A 19,801-nucleotide genomic window follows, 5' to 3' on the forward strand; every position below is an offset into this window, starting at 1 on the left:
ATATACTAACCCCATATAGTGTCCCCAATACCACTGTTACCATTTCTTAAAAATGTCTCTTCTTAACTATATACCCACTTCTCATGGCTCTCATTTACTAACCTACAGAATATATATTCAAAAAATAAAAAAGATTTTGCTTGTAAAGTTCACCCTAGTATAAGAAAAAAGCAAGGGGCTGGGGATGTGGCTCAGCGGTAGCGCGCTCGTCTGGCATGCGTGCGGCCCGGGTTCGATCCCCAGCACCACATACCAACAAAGATGTTGTGTCCGCCGAGAACTAAAAAATAAATATTAAAAAAATTTCTCTCAAAAAAAAAAAAAGAAAAAAGAAAAAAGCAAGTAAACCAAAATTATCTATAATACATTAAGTACTTTAAAAATGTATTGAAAAGTTATTAGAGAAACATAAGGATTGGGAGAGTTTGAAGGCAGCCAGTGCACTTTGTGACTAGGACACCTAGATCAATAAAGAGTACTTATCCTTGAAAATTTGTTTTAAAGGGGAAGAAGAGAGTAATAGCTAGAGGCATAGGTTCTAAAGAAGGATTTAAGGTGGAGGAATAAATACTCAGCATCAACTCCGGAAAGCTACTTTCCTTGACTATGCGTCTCCTTTAAAATAAATCCCAAGAGGTCACTTACTAAGCCTGAGCAAATCACTTCACATTTCTAAGCTTCAAATGAGATGATGTTCAAGAAATTTAGAGCAGGAATACCAATAAACGAACTCTGAAGTTCTTTCTAGATCTAAAATTCCATGACTAATAGAGGATCTGAAATCTTTAAACCTAAAAGTACATTATAAAATCTTCAATATCCAAGAAAAAAACAAGACCACAAGAGTTTACATAATTGCTTTCTATTATTTTTGCAAAATTATAACAATTATTTCCTTATCTGATCAGTAAAATTTCCATCAAAGATGGTGCCTTCTTTTTTGGTGTGTATGGTGCTGGGAATTAAACCCAGGGGCCTTGCGTGTGACAGGCAAGCACTCTATCAACTGAGCTATATCCCTAGCCCAAGACAGTGCCTTCTTATCAGAGTTGGTACAATATTTCTCCCCCACAAATGTGGACTTCTAATTTTTTTGGTTTTTTTGGACGAGGGATTGAACCCAGAGGCGCTTAACCAGTGGAGCCATATCCCCAGAACCCTCCACTGCACCCCTGCAGCTTTTTGGTACTATGGATTGAACCCAGGGGTTCTCCACCACTAACCCACATCCCCAGCCTTTTTTGAGTCAGGGTCTTGCTAAGTTGCTGAAGCTGGTTTTTAACTTATGATCCTCCTGCCTCAGCCTCCCAAGCCACTGGGATTATAGGACTGTACCACAGTGCCTGGCTAAACCTGGACTTCTAAAGAATCAATACACACAACTGTTTTACAATAATGGAAACAGATCTCTTAAAAGCCCATAGTTTAGGAGCTGGGGCTGTGGCTCAGTGGTAGAGTTCTTGCCTAGCACGTGTGAGGTACTGGGTTCTATCCTCAGCACCACATAAAAATAAATACATAAAATAAAGATATTGTGTCCATCTACAACTAAAAAAAAAAAAAAAGTTAAAAAAAAGCCCATGGCTTAGAAATGTAAATCATCTTTTAAAATGAAGATGTCTATGCAAACATGCATATTATATATTTACAATATATTTGTTAAATATCTCCATTTTAAATTTCAAAATGTACACCACAATCAAACTCATTATTCTTTATAATTAAAATAGACTAGTAAAAAAATAAATAAGTTGAAGATTCATGATGAGTTTTTAAGAAACAGCCAAATTAGCTCTTCATAGTAACATGCCTTCTTCTTACTTTCACTATTACACATTCTGAAATTTATAACAAGGTTTCCCTTACCTGATATGGACAAGGAATGTGATATTCTCTGCAGCGTTCTTGTATCCATGTTGTTTCCCAGATGCCACGGTAAGCTTGCTCATAAAAGTAGCATCCAATTACAACCAAGAGTGGTACCAGATAAAGAATGCTGAAAACACCAATCCGGATCATAAACTTCACTAATTTATCTTGGTTCTCCTTTTCTAATGGAATCTCAATTCGAACTCTGTTCAGAGATATAATGCCAGCTAAAAGGAGAGAAACCCCAACTACCACATATAGGCAGAGGGGAGCAAGAACAAAATATCTCAATGCATCAACATCGTAGAGGCCAACAAAACACACGCCACTAATATTGTCACCTTCAATTTTATTCATCGCTAAAAGGATGATAGTCAGAGTTCCAGGAATGCCCCATGCACTGGCATGAAATAGCAGTGCTTTCTTCTCGATGGCTTCACTACCCCACTTTGGCACAGCTGCTAAAAACCATGTGATGGTAAGGATTACCCACCACACACTGCCAGCCATTGTGAAAAAATAGAGTACCATAAAAAGCATGGTACAGGCTTTATTATGAGATCCTTGTGTCACTGTGGAAGCCTTATACTGTGCAGGACTGGATGCATTGCAGGCTACTCGGTCCTCAAGCAAAAACCCAATGAAGAAAATTAATGACACCATCATGTAGCAGACTGCATAAAATATAATAGGCCTTTCAGGATAGCGGAATCTTGTGACATCAATCAAAAAAGTTAAAAAAGTAAACAACGTTGCAGAGAGGCAAATGATTGAAATCAATCCTATGAAATAGCGGGCAAACGACAGTTCTTCTCTCCTGAAGTACATATTTGGACAAGGAGGTGAACAATCACGCACGTGTAAAAAAGAATAACCAAGATCAGGGTCAATTTTCAACTCCCGGGGACACCAAAAACCATAATCTCTCTGCACTGCCACTGGGGCTCCTTCAGTTGGATCTCCAACTAGATTTAGATCCACAAGTCGAGGATATGGCTCATCACAATCTGGAAACCTAAAAAAACACAAGATGAGAACCAATTTTATTTACAGGGAAATGTACTGCCTCCTAACAATTTGGATTTCCAAGTTTAGGACCATGACCTTAGTTACTCCTATGTACTTGGAGGGCAATTGTGGAAGTATCAATAAAGTAAATGGTGGTTATCTTGTTCATGGACCAATGAATCAGACATACATGACCAAAAAAAAAAAAAAAAAAAAAGACATGATTTTAAACTTAAATTTGTTTTACCTTCAAAATCAGTACTAATAGAGAATAGGACTGACAGCAGAATACATCAGACACTAGAAAGGCAATATGTCAATCAATGGAAGGGTAACTGATGTGATACAGCAATCTGTATACGGGGTAAAGTTGGGAGTTCATAACCCGCTTGAATCAAACTGTGAAATATGATGTATTAAGAACTGTGTAAGGTTTTGAACGACCAACAATAAAAAAAATAAATTAAAAAAAAATCAGTACTAATAAATAGCAAAATGCAGCTATATTATGAATAGTACAGAGTATTTAGGACACAGTTAAGATTGAATGATTGGCAAGTTTGGGGCCATCCTGGGCAATTTACAAAGACCCTGTTTCAAAATAAATAAAAAGGCTGGGCATAATGGTGCATGCCTATAATTTCAGAGGCTCAGAATGCTGAGACAGGAGGACTGCAAGTTCAAAGCCAATCTCAGAAGCTTAGCAACACAATAAGCAACTCAGCAAGACCCTGTCTCTAAATAAAATATTTTTTAAAAAAGGGCTGGGGATGTGGCTCAGTGGTTAAGCACCCCTAAGTTTAATCCCTGGTACAAAAAAATAAAAATACATAAATAAATAAAAATTAAAAGGGCTGGGGATGTAGCTCAGTGGTAGAGTGCTTGCCTACTACGTGTGAGGCCCTGGGATCAATCCCCAGTTTAAAAAAAAAAAAAAAAGAATTAAAGAAAGAAAAAAATCCTTGCAAGTGGTTCAGTTTTTAGATCTTCTCTTTCCATTTCACATTCACTCTCTGCTTATCCTATTAACTAATTAAAGGGCTTCTAAGGTCTCTAATGTCACCTAGTTCTTTCCTACCATCCCTGATTTCTCTCTAATCCCCTGTAGTCTCTAATTCAGTTATTTTCACACTTCTATGCACATAAGAAAAACTTGGGGATTTTTAAAAATGCAAATTCTTAATCTCTACCACCACAAATCATATTTCAGAATGCTTGTGATTAAGGTTCAGAAATCTGTATTTTAATAAGTTTTCAAAGAAAAATGATCCACACACTTGATCCTCACACTGGCTGACAGACAAACTTCTGTGACTAAGGACAACATTCCCATGAATTCCCTTCATCTTCAAATTTTTTTGCCTTCAGACTCCCAATTACTGGCTATTTACTGTCTCATATGCATCAAATAGTTTCCAAGAAACTGTCACTAATGTAAAGTTTGCCAAATACTTTCATAATCACTGTTGATTAATATCTTAAAATCCTTTATTTTCTAATACAAACTATTTTCTTTTTTTAATATTTTTTTTGTAGTTGTACACAATAACTTTTATTTATTTTTATGTGGTGCTGAGGATCGAACCCAGGGCCCTGCACATCGAAGCGAGTGCTCTACCGCTGAGCCACAACTTCAGCCCCACAAACTATTTTTTTCATGGGACTTGGAATTATAGGGTAATACTACAGAAGTTTGTTTATCAAGTATGTATTGATGTAGTATGCTGTAGCTAAGATAAACAAAACCAGGCCCTCCATCTTTGAGTTTAGAAAGAGACACAAACTTATATAAACACCACAAAATATACCAGTGTGATACATGAGATAATCAAAATCTACAGGATGTATAGAAGACCAGGATTAATTGGATCAGGGGAAAGGGTTTAATTAAAGACTTCAGAGAGCAAGTACCTCATGCAGGCTTTTGAATTGGCACCTCCCAGTATCAACAGTATGCCAATCAGTATTCTAGGAAGCAAATGCAAGCAAAGGAATGGATGCTTGACCAGGATGTGTTTTGTATCAATGAATGGCTTGTTACAGATGAGGTTAGAGAGGTATACACATTGTAAAAATGTGTGTATGCATGCTGATATAAAATTTACAACCATACAAAGTAAAGCTATTTATTTTCTACAGGTATATTTGTGTCCACAAATGGTCAAGGAAATATATAAACTAGGACATCTCATAGGCACCTCAATCTTTAACCCTTCTAATATCAAACACTTGACTTCCATGCCTCAGGTTTCCTCAATAAGTGGTGATTCCATTTTTCCTGTTGCCTTGGGGTTATCCTCCAAGTCCCTTCTTTCTTTTACGTCACAATCTACCAGTAATTTCTGTCACTACTTTGCAAGATATCCAGAATCTGACCAGTTCTCTTGTCCACTACTGCTACTACCTAGTCTGAGACATCAGTACCACTTACTTAGACTTCTGGGGGCCATGTCCAAATTCCTCATTTCTACATGACAGTCAGAGCAAATTTTTTTTTCCTTGTTGGCAGTGCTGAGGATCAAACCCAGGGCCTCCAGCATACTAGGTGAGTGGTCTACCACTGAGCTGCATCCCCAGCCCCAGAGTGAACCTTTAAAGACAAGCAACTTATAAGTCCATAATCATAACTCTTCTGCTCAAAACCTCCTGGTTTCTCATCTCATTCAGAGTCAAATCCAAATTCCCTAGCAACTATTATAGATCCTTAATCCCCAAACTTCTGATCTTATTTCCTTCCATTCTCCCTCACTCACCTGGCTCCAGCCTCTTTGGTCTTCTATTCTTTGAATTTTCTAAGCATGCTTCCAACTTCAGAGCCTCTGCACTTGCTACTGTTTCCTCTGCTCAGACTGTCAGATATCTGTTTCATTTGTTCTCTCACTTCATTTAGGTCCTTGGTCTAAAGCCTCCTTATCATAAAGCCTTCCCCTAAAGTCTACTTACCACCACCACCAGAATTTTAGCTCCATAAATACAGGGACTTAATTTTTGTTCATGGCTCATTTTCAACATTAGTATAGTGTCTGGCACACCAAGACATTCACTTAATATTTGTTGCACTAATGGACATTAATTGAATATATTCATATAACCCTAATGCAAGTAATCAAAAAGAACTAGGAGGAGTAAGGAAGACAGATTTGAGCTATATGAAAAAGGGGGCAGGGAGATCAGTTAGAATAGAATGAATTTTAAAAATAAACTAAAACAAATAAAGCCAGAAAGGTAATGAGAATAAGATATATGCAAACAGATAAAAGCAACAAAATTTATAACTGATTGCATGTGGGGGTTGAAGTCAGTGAAGAAAGTACAGAAAATGACTTCCAGGTTATTAAAAACAAAAAAGAGCCCAGAAATAAAATTTCAGGCATGCTGAAATGGAGATATGAGACAAATTTGGATTACGATTTGCGACTGCTAATGGATATGCAAGTTTGGAGAACTTAGGAGGGAGATATCACGGTTACAGATACAGGTTTAAGAGTCAACAGCATACAAATAAAAGTTTTAAATTAGTGAAATTTGTTTCCAGAGAAACCTGTAAAACAAGAGATAAAATTTGGGAAGCACCAATGTGCAAGTGACAGAAAGAGGAAGAAGATACAAGAAAGAAATTGAGAAGGACTGGTTTGAGATATAGCAGATCACACAAGATGGTTTATATAATTTTCAGGAAAGCAGGATAGGCAGAGGTTGAGGGAAGAAAGGTGAGATATGGGCTTGAAGTAAGCACTGTAGATTTGGCACAGGTGTTAGGGGGAAATGAACAGAAATTTTACAGACAAAGAGAAATAGTTACAAAAATCAAATAAAATTGCTGTGGCTTGAGAATCATTAAGTAGATATCCTAATTAACTTATAAGAAATTGATTAGATCAGTCCATTTGCATATCTGAACAATCCCAAATGGAAAGAATGAGCTGAAATTGCAAACAAAAGTGCTATTTCAATAGACAGATGACAAAGTTTAAGTGAAATAAAGAAATGAATGAGATTAGGAAGGACGCTATTTAGAATAAAAAAATAAAAAGTCTGAGAATGTCCATAAAATTGAAGAATGGTGCTATGGCCTAAATGTCTCCCCAAAATCATGCACTGAAACTTAAACCCCACTGAGGTGGAGCCTTTGGGGGAAGTGATTAAGTCACAAAGGCAGAGCCCTCATGGATTCATGCCCTCATAAAAGGAAGTTTGCCCCTCTTGCTCTGTTGACCTGCCATACCAGCACACCAGCTATTGCTAGATCACAAACACAATTACTTTTAAAAATGAAAGAGAAATCAGTATTGCTCTTAACAAAAACCTGGGAACAACACAAATGACAACAGGTGGCTAAATAGCTACAGTATATTACAAAGTCAACTACAGGATATTAGCTTTTAATTAACTGTTAAGAGGAATGAACCAGACCAACAGATACAGATAGATACATACAAAAAAAAAAAAAAAAAGTATGTTGTTTGTGGATAGGTATATAATGTACTAAGTATAAAACCAAACATAGAAATGCTTAACAACAAATTCACCCCTGGGAAGGAAGAAGGGTATGAGGTCAAGAGAATTACCAATAAAGAACCTCCAAATGTACCTACACTGTTTAACTTCTTAAATCTGAAATAAACATTACAAAACGTTAATACTGGACAAAGCTAGATAATCACAGGTACATAGGATTTCATCTTATTTTTTATACTTGAACTATTTCAGAATACAACATTGTTCTAATGTTTACTCATACAAAACTATAAGAATGTTTAATAATCGTCAAATGTTTAGGAAATGCTTAGAAACACACCGCTGCATAATAACCAATGGAAGTCTATGATTTTCATACCTGCTGCATTCCATATCTTCAGGCCAAGGGACACCAAACATTTCCATGAGCTTCGAACATTCACTATAGGCCCGCTGACACAGCCTACGACAGGGAAGTGTGACATGTCCATATTCCATACAAATAGGAGCATAGAGTGCACAGAGAAATGGCCGGAAATCCCGAGAACAATCCAGATTCACCATTGGGTGGAATGGCTATGAAAATAAAATTGAATAATTAGATAAATAACTGTATACAAGTTAAAGCTTTTGTAATATTTCAACTTTCATTTTTACTCATCTTGAAAAAAAGATTATTAAAAAATTCTAAAGAGGAGTTTTGGTTTTGTTTTGTTTTGTTTAAATAAAACCTTTTTAACTCTACCCCTGAAAATTCTGATTTGGTTAAGTCTGAGGTATACACCAGAATATATTTTTCAATTAATATACATTAAATGGAAAGAGGACAAGCACTAAAAGAAAAAAGAGGGAAAAGGCAAGAAGTTATACACAGTGGTTATTTGCGATCCTCCTGTAGCCCCCTGAGTCACTGAGATTATTAACATGCACCTCGCCTGACTTAACTTAAAATTTATCACAGATTTCACTATGAAACTATAAAAAATTTTTTTAAAAAAGAGAAAATCTTCAAGACCTAGGGGAAGGTGAAAGGTTCTTAGAAATGAAACCAAAAATCACAATTCATAATTTTTAAAAAAATTTGGTAGACTGGACTTCATTAGAATTGAAAACTTTTATTCTCCTAAAGACCATGTTAAAAGGATGAAAAGGCAAGTTATGAACTGGAATAAACTATTTCCAAATCTCATATGATATCAAAGATTTGTATACAGAATATATAAAGAACTCTCAAGACTCAAATTAAAAAAAAAAAAAAGATCCACTTGGAAAACGAGCAAAAGATAGATATATGAATGACATAAACACCTAGATATGTTCAATTTTATTAGACATTAGAGTAATGCAAATTAAAACCACATGATATATTATTACAGAGGAAATTTTTAAAAATTAGTTATAATACCAAATAGTGGAAAGAAAGCAGATCTCTCATATATTACTGATGGGAATGTAAAATGTTATGACCACTATGGAAAACAGTTAAAACAATTTCTTAAAAACCCAAACATATGCTTACCATACAATCCAGCAATCATATTCCTGAGCATTTCCCAGAGAAATGAAAAGTTATGTTCATACAAAAACTTGTCCACAAATATTCATTGCAGCTTTATTTGTAATAGCAAACTGCCAGAAACAACCCAAGTGTCCTTCAGTGGGTAAATGGTTAAACTAATTGTGGCACATCTGTAAAATGGAATACTATTCAGCAATTAAAAGCAAAAACTTGAGACATGTAACAACTTGATTGGATATAAAAAGCATTATACTAAGAGAAAGAAGCCAATCTCAAAAGACATCCTTTGAATGTGATCTCCAAAAAGCATGCTAGAAAATTATCACTGTTACAGGATTAAGACCTGGGCCTTTTAAGAGGTGAGTAGGCTCTGCACGTTCTGCCTCATGAAAGGATTTATGCCGTTACTGTTAAATTATTGTAGGACCGGTTCCTTATAAAAGAATGAGTTTGACCCCCTTTCACAAATACGTGTGTACCTGTTCTCTCACTGCCCCTTTTTGACCTTCCACTTCTGCCGTGGCATAAGCATAGCAAGAAGACTCAAATTACTCAGCCTCTGTTATAGCAGCACAAAATGGTCCAAGACACAAGTATACAACATTCTTGATATGACAAAATTTAGAGGAAGAACAGATTAATGGTTGATGGGATTAGGAAAGGGGAAGAAAAAAGAGGAAGCATGAGAGTGTTCCTTGGAGGTGACAGAACACTCTGTATCTTTATTACATCAGTAGTTACAGAAATCTATGCTTGTGCTAAAATGATAATGACCAGAGCTGTACATGTACACACACACAATTATACACAGACAATAAAAACACCTAAAAACTGATGAAATGTGATAAGGTCTATAAACAGAATCAATTTCCTGGTTTTGATAGTATATTATAGTTACATAAAATGGTAAGAATGGGGCAGGAAACAGACAAGGGTACACAGAATGTCTGTACTATTTTTGCAACTTCTGGTGAATCCAATATATACATAATATATGTACATAATGCATATACTTATGCACATGTATGATTTCAGTCTTCAACTTGTTTGGTACTACCAATTTGTAAAATATCAAGCAATAAGATATCATGATGTTAATATGTTAACCAAACTTCCACCTGGGAACCCCATCATGAATTACAAAATTTCCATAAATGACAATTTTGTGCTGCATGCTTTTGCTAATTACTAGCTTAAAGTACTTTGGGCTGTATCTTAGCATTTACTGACACTGTGGGACGGGAAATGCTGAAAAAGCCTTATACGCGTTACCTCATTTCAAATCAATCAGCTAAAGTTCTCTTTTTCTTACAATTCCATAAGGGATACTATTAAAACTAATCTCATTCTATGATACACATGTAAAAAATAAGGCATAGAAACTTTGGCATTCTTATCCAGTCCTTATACTTAACCAATTTGTTCTACTTAACTTACGTTTTAGTTTTCTCTTAAAAAGTAAAACAAAACATAAATCTCAAAATCGTAATGCTGGGTAAAAGAAACAAGACATAAAAATGTAGATGCTATAATTCCATTTATATAAAACTCTAGAAAATGAAAACTAATTCATAATGACAGAAAACAGATCACTGATTTGCTTTGGAACAATGAGCAGAAAGAAGGATGGACTATAAAGGAACATAAGGAAGCTTTTGACGTGGCAGAAATGTTCTGTACTTTGTGGTGGTGGTATCATATGCTTGGTCAAAAACTCATGGAAGTGAACACTTTTAAGAGTGCAGCTTATCGTGTACACACCTCAACAAAGCTTATATAAAAACAAATCAAAATTAATGCTTTTCAAATTAGCAAATTGCCTTGATTTTAACTTTACCAACAATTTTAAACCACAACAAAATCAAAATTAAATTGGCAACCTGGACATTTAAAAGTCAATAACAAGTACATAACATAAAGAATACTATTAAAGTTCTATGAAGTAGAAAAAGAGAACTTTAGCTGATTGAATTGTAAAGGTTCTTACTATTTCCCTAAACAGTAATACTTTTGTTCACTAAATCAAGACCAGGGTATAAGAAGTTTACAAACTGGAAAGTAACTTTCTAAAATTAAATTTCTGGTTTCTACAACAAAGGTGCACTACATGGAACCTTGCATTCTTTGTTCAAATTCAAATCAACCAAGCTTTTGTGCTCCCATTCATTCTTCTTTCAAATTTCCATTCCTGTTACCATAGGAACCTGCTAGCTGACAAACCTCCAAGCATAGCAACAACCCAAGCTTAGGAAGGGGTGTGAAAAGGGGACAGAGTCAAAGGCCAAAATTTGACTCAAGAGAATCAGAATTCCAACCTTTGTCACTTTACAAAGGGTATGGTAACCATGGAAACTGCACCCTACTGGGTTTGGGAATATTATGACTAAATTCACTGAGAAATCGAATGTGGAATTGCCTTGAAAATTAAAAAATGGTATTCATAGCTATTTCAGATTCAAATTAGAGTAAGAAATTACTTAAAAACAACTTTTTAGAATGACTTTAAGCAAATAAAATGAAAGCTTAAAAACTCCCTTTCTGGAACAATAGTCTCTAATGGAAAAAGGTCTAAAACTTTATTAATTTGCATCTACAAAATAATCCTCTAATCTTAGAATTTTTTTTCCTAACCTTAATTTTTAAGTGTCCTATGACAGTGTGTAAGTACTTTCCAAAAGTCTTTCAGTGAGTTGGTTTGTAGAATTCACCACTATCACAGGAACCTATTCACCTTCATACTCAGTCCATAAATTTGACTTTTTTTAGGAAGTAAACTTTTAATATTTCCAATATCATGGAGAATCCTAAATTATGGCATGTCTTTTTTTATATATAGATTTATCCCCAGCCCATTATTTAATCAATTAATAGGGTTTTTTTTTAAAGAGAGAGACAGAAGAGAGAGAGAGAGAGAGAGAGAGAGAGAGAGAGAGAGAGAGAGAGAATTTTAATATTTATTTTTTAGTTTTTCGGCAGACACAACATCTTTGTTTGTATGTGGTACTGAGGATCGAACCCAGGCTGCATGCATGCCAGGTGAGCACGCTACCGCTTGAGCCACATCCCCAGCCCATATGGCATGTCTTAAAAATAAAACTTTGCAAACCGAATTTCACTACTTCTAATAACTTAATTTACAACAAGTATTTTTGCTGGAGACAGTGGTGTAGATCTATAATCCCATAGTCTCAGGAGGCTGAGTCAGGAAGATCCCAAGGTCAAGGGCAGCTTCAACAACTCAGCAAAACCCTCACCAACTTAGCAAGATACTATTTCAAAATGAAAAAATAAATAGTGCTGGGGATGTAGCTGAGTGGTTAAGTAAAGCACCCTGGACTTGATACCCAATACCAATAAAGATAAAAATAAATTAAAAATAAGGAAAAATTTTTTTAATATTTATTTTTTAGTTGTAGTTGGACACAATACCTTTATTTCACTTGTTTATTTTTGTATGTGGTGCTGAGGATCAAACCCAGGGTCTCGCACGTGCGAGGCAAGCACTCTACCACTGAGCCACAATCCCAGCCCAGGCAAATTATTTTTAAGGTAATTCCTTTAAACTGATTTGTCACACTAAAAAAATGAATAAAAATGTTCAAAAGCTGATTTTTTTCCCCCTAAAATCAGGTGCAAATAATTCTCCACTACTTGTGAGTACATTTTTTCAATTTAGAAACAACTTCATTCTGGTTGGTTTACTCTGATCACAAAACAGGCTTCTAAAGACCCTTCAGAGTTAAGGAATGTAGCTCAGAGATAGAGTGCTTGCCCAGAATCCCAGAATACCCAGAATTATTGTTACATGAGGTACATTATACTAGTCTCTTAAAAAATAAACAAAAAACCCTATCTGAATTTTAAAGTCCAATTGACCATCTACAACTTAAAGCCTCCACATGATCCTTCTCTTTGAAAGCACTTCATGCCTTTTGTAACACCAAGTTCTTTCTTACACTACAGCATTCAATCAAATTATATTTAATGAATACTATGTCTTAGGCGCTGCCCTGAAAGAGGAACAAAACAGGACAGTTCAAATTTTTAAAACTAAAACGTCCTTACTAATATTAGTGTTTTAAAAGCACAATGTATGGGCTAGGGGTGAAATTAAGTAGTAGAGCACATGTTTATTAGCCTGTACTAGGCCCTTGGTTCAATCTCCAGCACCAGCTGTGTAGTGGTGGGGTGGAGATGGGGAAGCACAATGTGTTTCATACAGAAAAATAAGAAAAAGAAACTACAGGGTAGGGCTGTAACTCAGTGGTAGAGCATTTGCCTAGCATGCACGAGGCCTTGGGTAAAATCTCCAATACTGAAAAATTTAAAAGAAAGAAAAAGAAAATACAAACATTAAATGAAGAACATAGCAAACACAACAGTTAATTCAGAAATAACCACAGTTGTCTTAATGTAAATCCTACCAGATCACTTACTCTACATGAACATGAATATACTTTTTTCAACAAAACCAGAATGATACACACACATGGTTACCCGTGTGTGTGTGTGTGTGTGTGTGTGTGTGTGTGTTTTGGTACCAGGGACTGAACCCAGAAGCTCTTCAACACTGAGCCACATCCTCAGACCTCATTATAAAATTATTTTGAGAGAAGATCTCAATAAATTGTTTAGGACCTCTCTTAAGTTGCTGAGGCTGGCTTTGAACTTGCTATTCTCCTGCCTCAGCATCCTAAACTACTGGGATTAAAGGCACCCCTCAACCTGGCTACCATTGACTTTTCTTCCTTCTTCTTCTTTTTTAATATTTTTTTTAGTTGTAGATGGACATAACATTTTTATTTGTATTTATTTATTTTTATGTGGTGCTGAGGATTGAATCCAGGACCTCGCGATTGCTAGGCAAGTACTCTACCACTGAGCTATAAACCCAGCCTCTACCATTGACTCTTTTTTTTTAAGAGAATTTTAATATTTTAATATTTATTTTTTTAGTTTTTGGTGGACACAATATCTTTTTGTATGTGATGCTTGAGCCACATCCCCAGCCCTACCACTGACTCTTTTTTTAAAAAACCATTTTTTTAGTTGTAGATGGGCTCAATACCTTCATTTAGAAAATTGAACTTAGTGCCTCACACATGCAAAGTAAGCACTCTACCACTGAGCCACAACCCCAGTCCACCACTAACTCTAAACAGTGAATTGAGTACAAAAGAATTTTGACATAAGCCTAGAGAAGGGAAAATTCTGTTCTGTTGTTCCTTTATTTAATTATACCAGTTATAAACGCAAACACAATGCTGAAAGCTTCAAGTCACTTTGAAAAATAAGAAAAAGTGACATACTAGTGTTCACAAACGTGTAGTAACTTAGTATTATATTAACATCACCATCCCCACCAAACTACTATTTCTAACCCCATAAAATTAAGAGTTTAAGTACAACACGATTGTGTTGACCACCGTCACCTCTAAAGGATTTACAGTGAAATTAATTCAAACATTTATTTAGCATCTATTATGTGTGAGGCTCTACGTTAAGCATTTACTATGTGTCTCTATATTAAATACTAGAGATAGAAAGATGAACATGGACAAGCTCTGCTTCCATGAAGTTGAAATTCTACTAGGAAGAATAAAAATATAAAAAATTCTAACATAATAATGCACACATCAGAACAGGGGTACATATAAAGCATACTGGTAAGTGTGGAGGAAAGAGCAATAGACTTTGAACATCCTAGGTTTCAAAGAAGCAACAACAAAACCAGGTTTTGAAAAGTAAGTGAGAGATCACCAATAGGAATACTGGAATAGTCTTCATGACAAAGACAGCATTTACAAAAACTTGGTAGGTTCAAGTAATGCTAAGACATTCTGTGCAATTGTGATAAACAGCTTCTGAAGAGAATAATAAGGCTAGGAGAAAAAAATGAGAGTTAACTTGTGAACATCTATCATGCTTTCATCTTCTGGGTAGGTACTGCTATTTTAAAAAATAATTTTCATATATCTCATTTGGTACTTATAATCAATTTCAATTTAATGGGTTAACCCTATTTAACTATGTCCCACTTTCAACTGAAAGAAAGTACAGATAGGAATCCATTTATACAATGTGAGAAGATCCAACCTCTTGTAAATAATCAAATCTAAAATAATTCAGATTTTGTAATTTCTCTCATTCTTGGTATGCCTAGCTTACTGTTCCAGATGGGCTTGAAGCCTGGGCTTGCTAATGCTATAGCTAGGGAACTATCTTTCAGTTTATCTAGTCTCCAGTGAGCTGGAACTGTTTGCTCTAATTACTTGCTCCTGGTAAAAACTAGCAGACATATCCAAAGTTCCAAGATCAGCAGAGAAGAAATGAAGAGGTGTCATCAGCAGCTATGCACATGTCGTGCTATCCAATGAGTTTCCATGTCTTTTGCTATTACAGAAACTTTACACTCTTAAACTGTTTCAGGATTCTTTTCTTCCTATCAGGGGCATCATGATCCTAATATGACAACCATGCAATAAGCAAGTATCTCCAACACTGCTTCAAATCATTGGAAACTTTCTCTCTTAGAAACTACTGCCCCCTTAGGAGCTCTCCTCACACTGCAAAATCTAGTTTGAAATTCAAACAGAGGCATCCACTGCCCACAAAATATCTAGACTTTTTTGAGCATATGTGAGAAGAGGTAGAGAATGCCTACCAGACCATCATTATGAATGCCCCATGAACCTACAACTAAAGATACAAGTTCATTTAGAAAAAGAATTTGGAATAGAATTAACATTTGCAGATCACCTATTGTGTACTAGGTGTTGTGCTATTTCATAAATCACAGGTGTTATTATTGCCTTTCACATATTAAGAAAACAAGGTTCAAGAATGTTTAGTAACTTGTCCAAAGTCTTAAGCTTACTGCACAGCAGAGCTAAAAGTTGAACGCAAGTTAGTATAAAAGCTAGGGGCTAGGGTTGTGGCTCAGTAGTAGAGCTCTTGCCTAGCACGTATGAGGCACTGGGTTCAATTCTCAGCACCGCATATAAATAAATGAATAAAATAAAGGTCTACCAACATCTAAAAAATAAATAAGAAAAAAACCCAGCTTCATGCCTAGTTTCTTACTACCCTATTTGCTTTACAAAAGTTATAACCTACAATGATACTAGAAACAAAGGTATTTCTAACTCAATTTTTTGGGGAGAAAAATCAATAACTTTAATACATAACAAAGGCTACCATGGCTGGAGCTAATTTTCTGTATTTAACCAATACCCCCTTGTCACATAACCTAACCTGACAATCTATACCATATCTCTCTGTTCACTAATTAGACCTTGTGTAGTCAGAGGAAGAGCAGAAAATATTTTCTAAAACATCTTCAAGTATTTCGAATATATAAGAGATGCCCCTCACACTGCAAAATCTATGAATAATAATCTACAAAATTTCCCAGATTTATTTTAATCTACTTTGAAATAACATTTGACTTTTATTATACAATGAAAAATTCCAAAACGTGTACGCTGCATTTGCTGAAAGCACAGTGCAAATGGATTAAAGGCAAAAGTATAAGACATTCTCTCTAAATTATACTATCTATATAGCATATTAATATAATATGGAAAAAATGGCAAAAACTATCATAGAGTATTTACAGTACTTTATAGATATATTTTTATTTTACATTACAAAAGCCTGTGTGATCTTATTTTATAAAGAAAGAAACTATGGTGGGAAAATTCATATTAACTTGTAACACTGATAGAAAGTAGTGAAGCTATAATTCAAACCTATGTTGTCTAACTCCAAAGCTCCTTACCACCACTGTTTACTGTCTCCCAGTTCTTACCTGGCACATATATCTGTGTCCTCAATTCTAAAACCATTACAGAGTCACAAACACAAAACCTATCATTAACTAAAACCATTAATTTGTCAGTTTCTAAAGTAAAGTCATTAAGAAGTGCCTAAAAATTACTATTAAAAAATTCAAATAAGACAAAAACTTCTCATAAAATCTGAGAAATCAATAACAGAAAATCCATATAACAAATTTTTTTTATTTGAGAGTTGTTCTTACACTGATATAAACACAGTAGGACCAGGAAATCATCTTGAATATTTAAAAAAAACTCAAAGATTGTTAAGTTTAAAGGCAGAACAAAAGAACTCATTCTTTTAAAAAAATCACATTATATTCAATACTTAATGACTTAACTATGCATGTTATTATCATATGCTCTTTATCTGAAGTTTTTATTAGCCAAATAAGAGGGATGATAAGAGGGTTGTAATCATGTTATAACTTAGACAATTTTAAACTTCTGAATGACTATTATCTCCCATATTCTAGTGTTTCAAATTTCTTTGTAAAAGTATAATGTCTGAAAAGTAAATCTGGAGTAGCATTCCTATATAGGAATTCTTCAATCCATCAGACTGAACCAAAATTTATAAATTTTTATAAGCACATGAAATAGTTTAAAATAGCATATTTTCCTATTATTCATCAAACACATTAGATGACAGGGTAATATCATTTTCTGAGATATGTTAAAGGACAGATCAAGTCTTACCTCCATTGCTAAAGCTGCTGTCTGTTGGTCATAATGATTCAGAAGGTTAGGCATGAAGGTAGTGTTATAAGGCAAATCCTGGCACATCCTCAACGTAATAGGTTCACAAGAAAACAAACTGTGCCCACTTATATGCCCCACAAACATAGTCAAGAGCCAAAGAGAGAAGACCATCCAACTCATAGCCATTCTTCCTTGATCTGAATGAAATTCAGATGATCAGGCCTACTCAGTATGTATTTTAGATCAATATACACCTGCAGGTCTCAGCTTGAAAGTATTTCTTCTATATCTTACTGTTAAGTTCTTCAAAAGTTAAATACTCTTTGTACCATCAGAGGTTTGTTAGCTTGGTCTCACAAAAGGCATTTGTTTTTGGTTTCACAACACGGGCAAATGACATCATCTTGTCTCTTCTTTTCGTTTTATTACATAGGGCACCTTTGGCCAACATATCAAGTTGATCAACCACATTCCCAAATCACAGATTCCATCTTAGGAGAAGAGCTATTTCTTCCTTTGATTGAAATATCTGAAAGAATTATTTAAAAAATGGGAGAAATTAGTCATTTCCTCTCAAAATATTGTGCACTTAACATTAAAATGTTTGATGAGACATCATACTGATGTAATAGATAAAATCATGGGTACCTCACAAAAACACAATATAGTTTTTCTACTTTATCATTTGTGCTATAGATATGCTAAAACTGTCCTTAAATAGCATTTAACAAACAAATTTGATTTTCTTCCTTCAGTTGCTTATAGAAACACATGGTTTACCTTCTTGTCCATGGAGGCAATCTTTCATTTGTCAAGATAAAACGGATTCACTTTAAAAAATTCTTATGCTTTTGTCCTAAGTTTTACTTAAACATTTGTTGTAACCTAAATAATTGAATTTAAAATTTATTATGTGTTTTAATCATTAATAGTACAGTTTTTATATGAACTGATTTGGCAGAAGGGATCTGTGAAAGGTTTGAAAAATAAAACAAAAGATAAATTTAAGCCTCTTATAGCTGTGTGAACATAACATATCATTTAACTTCTATGAACCCATAATTTTTCTTCCTGGAAATGTTCCACCACCACTTTTCTTACAAGATGATATATGAGTGAATTATGAGATAATGTATGCAAAAGTACTTTATAAATAGTAAAACATTATAAAACATTAGGTATTTTTATTACTGAATTACGGTTGATCAAGATGCTACTTCTATCAACCAATAATGAACTTGACAAATAGAAGGTTCTAAAAGTAATATGAGTAATTTTCTCAACACTATATCATCTTTTTAGATAGCACAAAAATTTAAAACCAGAGATACAGACCTTGAATTACAAACATTTAATGAACAGCCATTACACACAGCCAGGCTCCAGAGAACAGAAATCATCCCTAAAATAGGAATGATTCCCAGTTATCCTTTCCACTGAGCTTTAGAATCTCTTGACTTTGCCTCTACTTTCCCAAGGTGACAATACATGTGATGCTCAACTGGTGCTAAAAAGAATGTGCATGGAGCAAGTGTGGTATGAAAAAAGCATATTCTAAGCTATTCACATTTGATTTGGTTTAGCAATGATGCTAACTTTGTTTTCATTAAATTTTGTTTCTTATGCACTGGATATTCTTGTGTTTCTTACAGGCAGCCAAAGTTAAGAAAAGATGAGAAATACATTAATAGTGTTCAATAAATGCTGGTCATAATTCTAAAAAAAAAAAAAAAAGAAAAGAAGAGAAATTCAGATTCAGATATTCCTAGAGACTCAGGTTAACAGGACAACTAAAATACTAACTCAAATAGCCATGAGAGCTTACAACTTGAGACCTAAAAACCAGCTTAGCTTGAACAGTGAAAGAATTTGTCCTTCAGCACTGATTATCAATGACTGGGACCTCTGTATCCCCAGCTCCAGGTAGAAAAGTATTTGGAGAAAACAAAACAGTGGCTCAATCTTCCAAATTTCTAGAAGATGGTCTTAAATGATGGAAGGGAAAAGGAAGTCTTTGGTCTCCAGAATTAGAAACACTAAGTTTATTTATGGTCCTGCTCAAAAAGTCTAAATCTCCTTATACTTTAAGCCAGAGATTTCTGTGACAGATTTTTGGTCTTTTTTTTTTTTCTCCTTTCTCTCCTTTAAGATAATCCCAGAAATGTTGAGATCTGGCTACAGAAAAACTGATATTAAACATAAAAACATGTTTAAGCTTAATTACCTCGAAGCATAGTACTGATTATGCATATTCTTAATTGTCAAATAATTGTTGAAAGCTTTATTTGATTATAGATTAAAACATCTATGTAAGTTCAGTCTCTGTAGTTTATTGCCTGTGCAGCATGTTTATCTACTTGCAAGTAAAAAAAGAAAATTAAGGGAACATTGCTCCCTATTGGCTATG

At 34.7% G+C, this 19,801-nt stretch overlaps 1 protein-coding gene across 4 annotated transcripts in view; it reads right to left on the bottom strand.

Annotated features, from left to right (window-relative positions):
• The window catches only part of Fzd3 (frizzled class receptor 3), a 96,847-nt gene that overhangs the window by 69,344 nt on the left and 7,702 nt on the right, over positions 1 to 19,801 (bottom strand). For 3 of the 4 annotated variants that reach the window (XM_078030824.1, XM_078030823.1, XM_078030822.1), the window contains exons 2-4: positions 17,392 to 17,923; positions 7,715 to 7,911; positions 1,867 to 2,884 (exon numbers count right to left, since the gene is read on the bottom strand). In XM_078030824.1, the coding sequence (XP_077886950.1) occupies positions 1,867 to 2,884; positions 7,715 to 7,911; positions 17,392 to 17,580 (1,404 nt within the window). In that variant the 5' untranslated portion in view covers positions 17,581 to 17,923. The remainder of the gene's footprint in view (positions 1 to 1,866; positions 2,885 to 7,714; positions 7,912 to 17,391; positions 17,924 to 19,801) is intronic. The other variant, XM_078030825.1, reaches the window with a different exon arrangement.

Source organism: Ictidomys tridecemlineatus, chromosome 14 (assembly GCF_052094955.1).
Source record: "Ictidomys tridecemlineatus isolate mIctTri1 chromosome 14, mIctTri1.hap1, whole genome shotgun sequence".
Classification (NCBI taxonomy): domain Eukaryota; kingdom Metazoa; phylum Chordata; class Mammalia; order Rodentia; family Sciuridae; genus Ictidomys; species Ictidomys tridecemlineatus.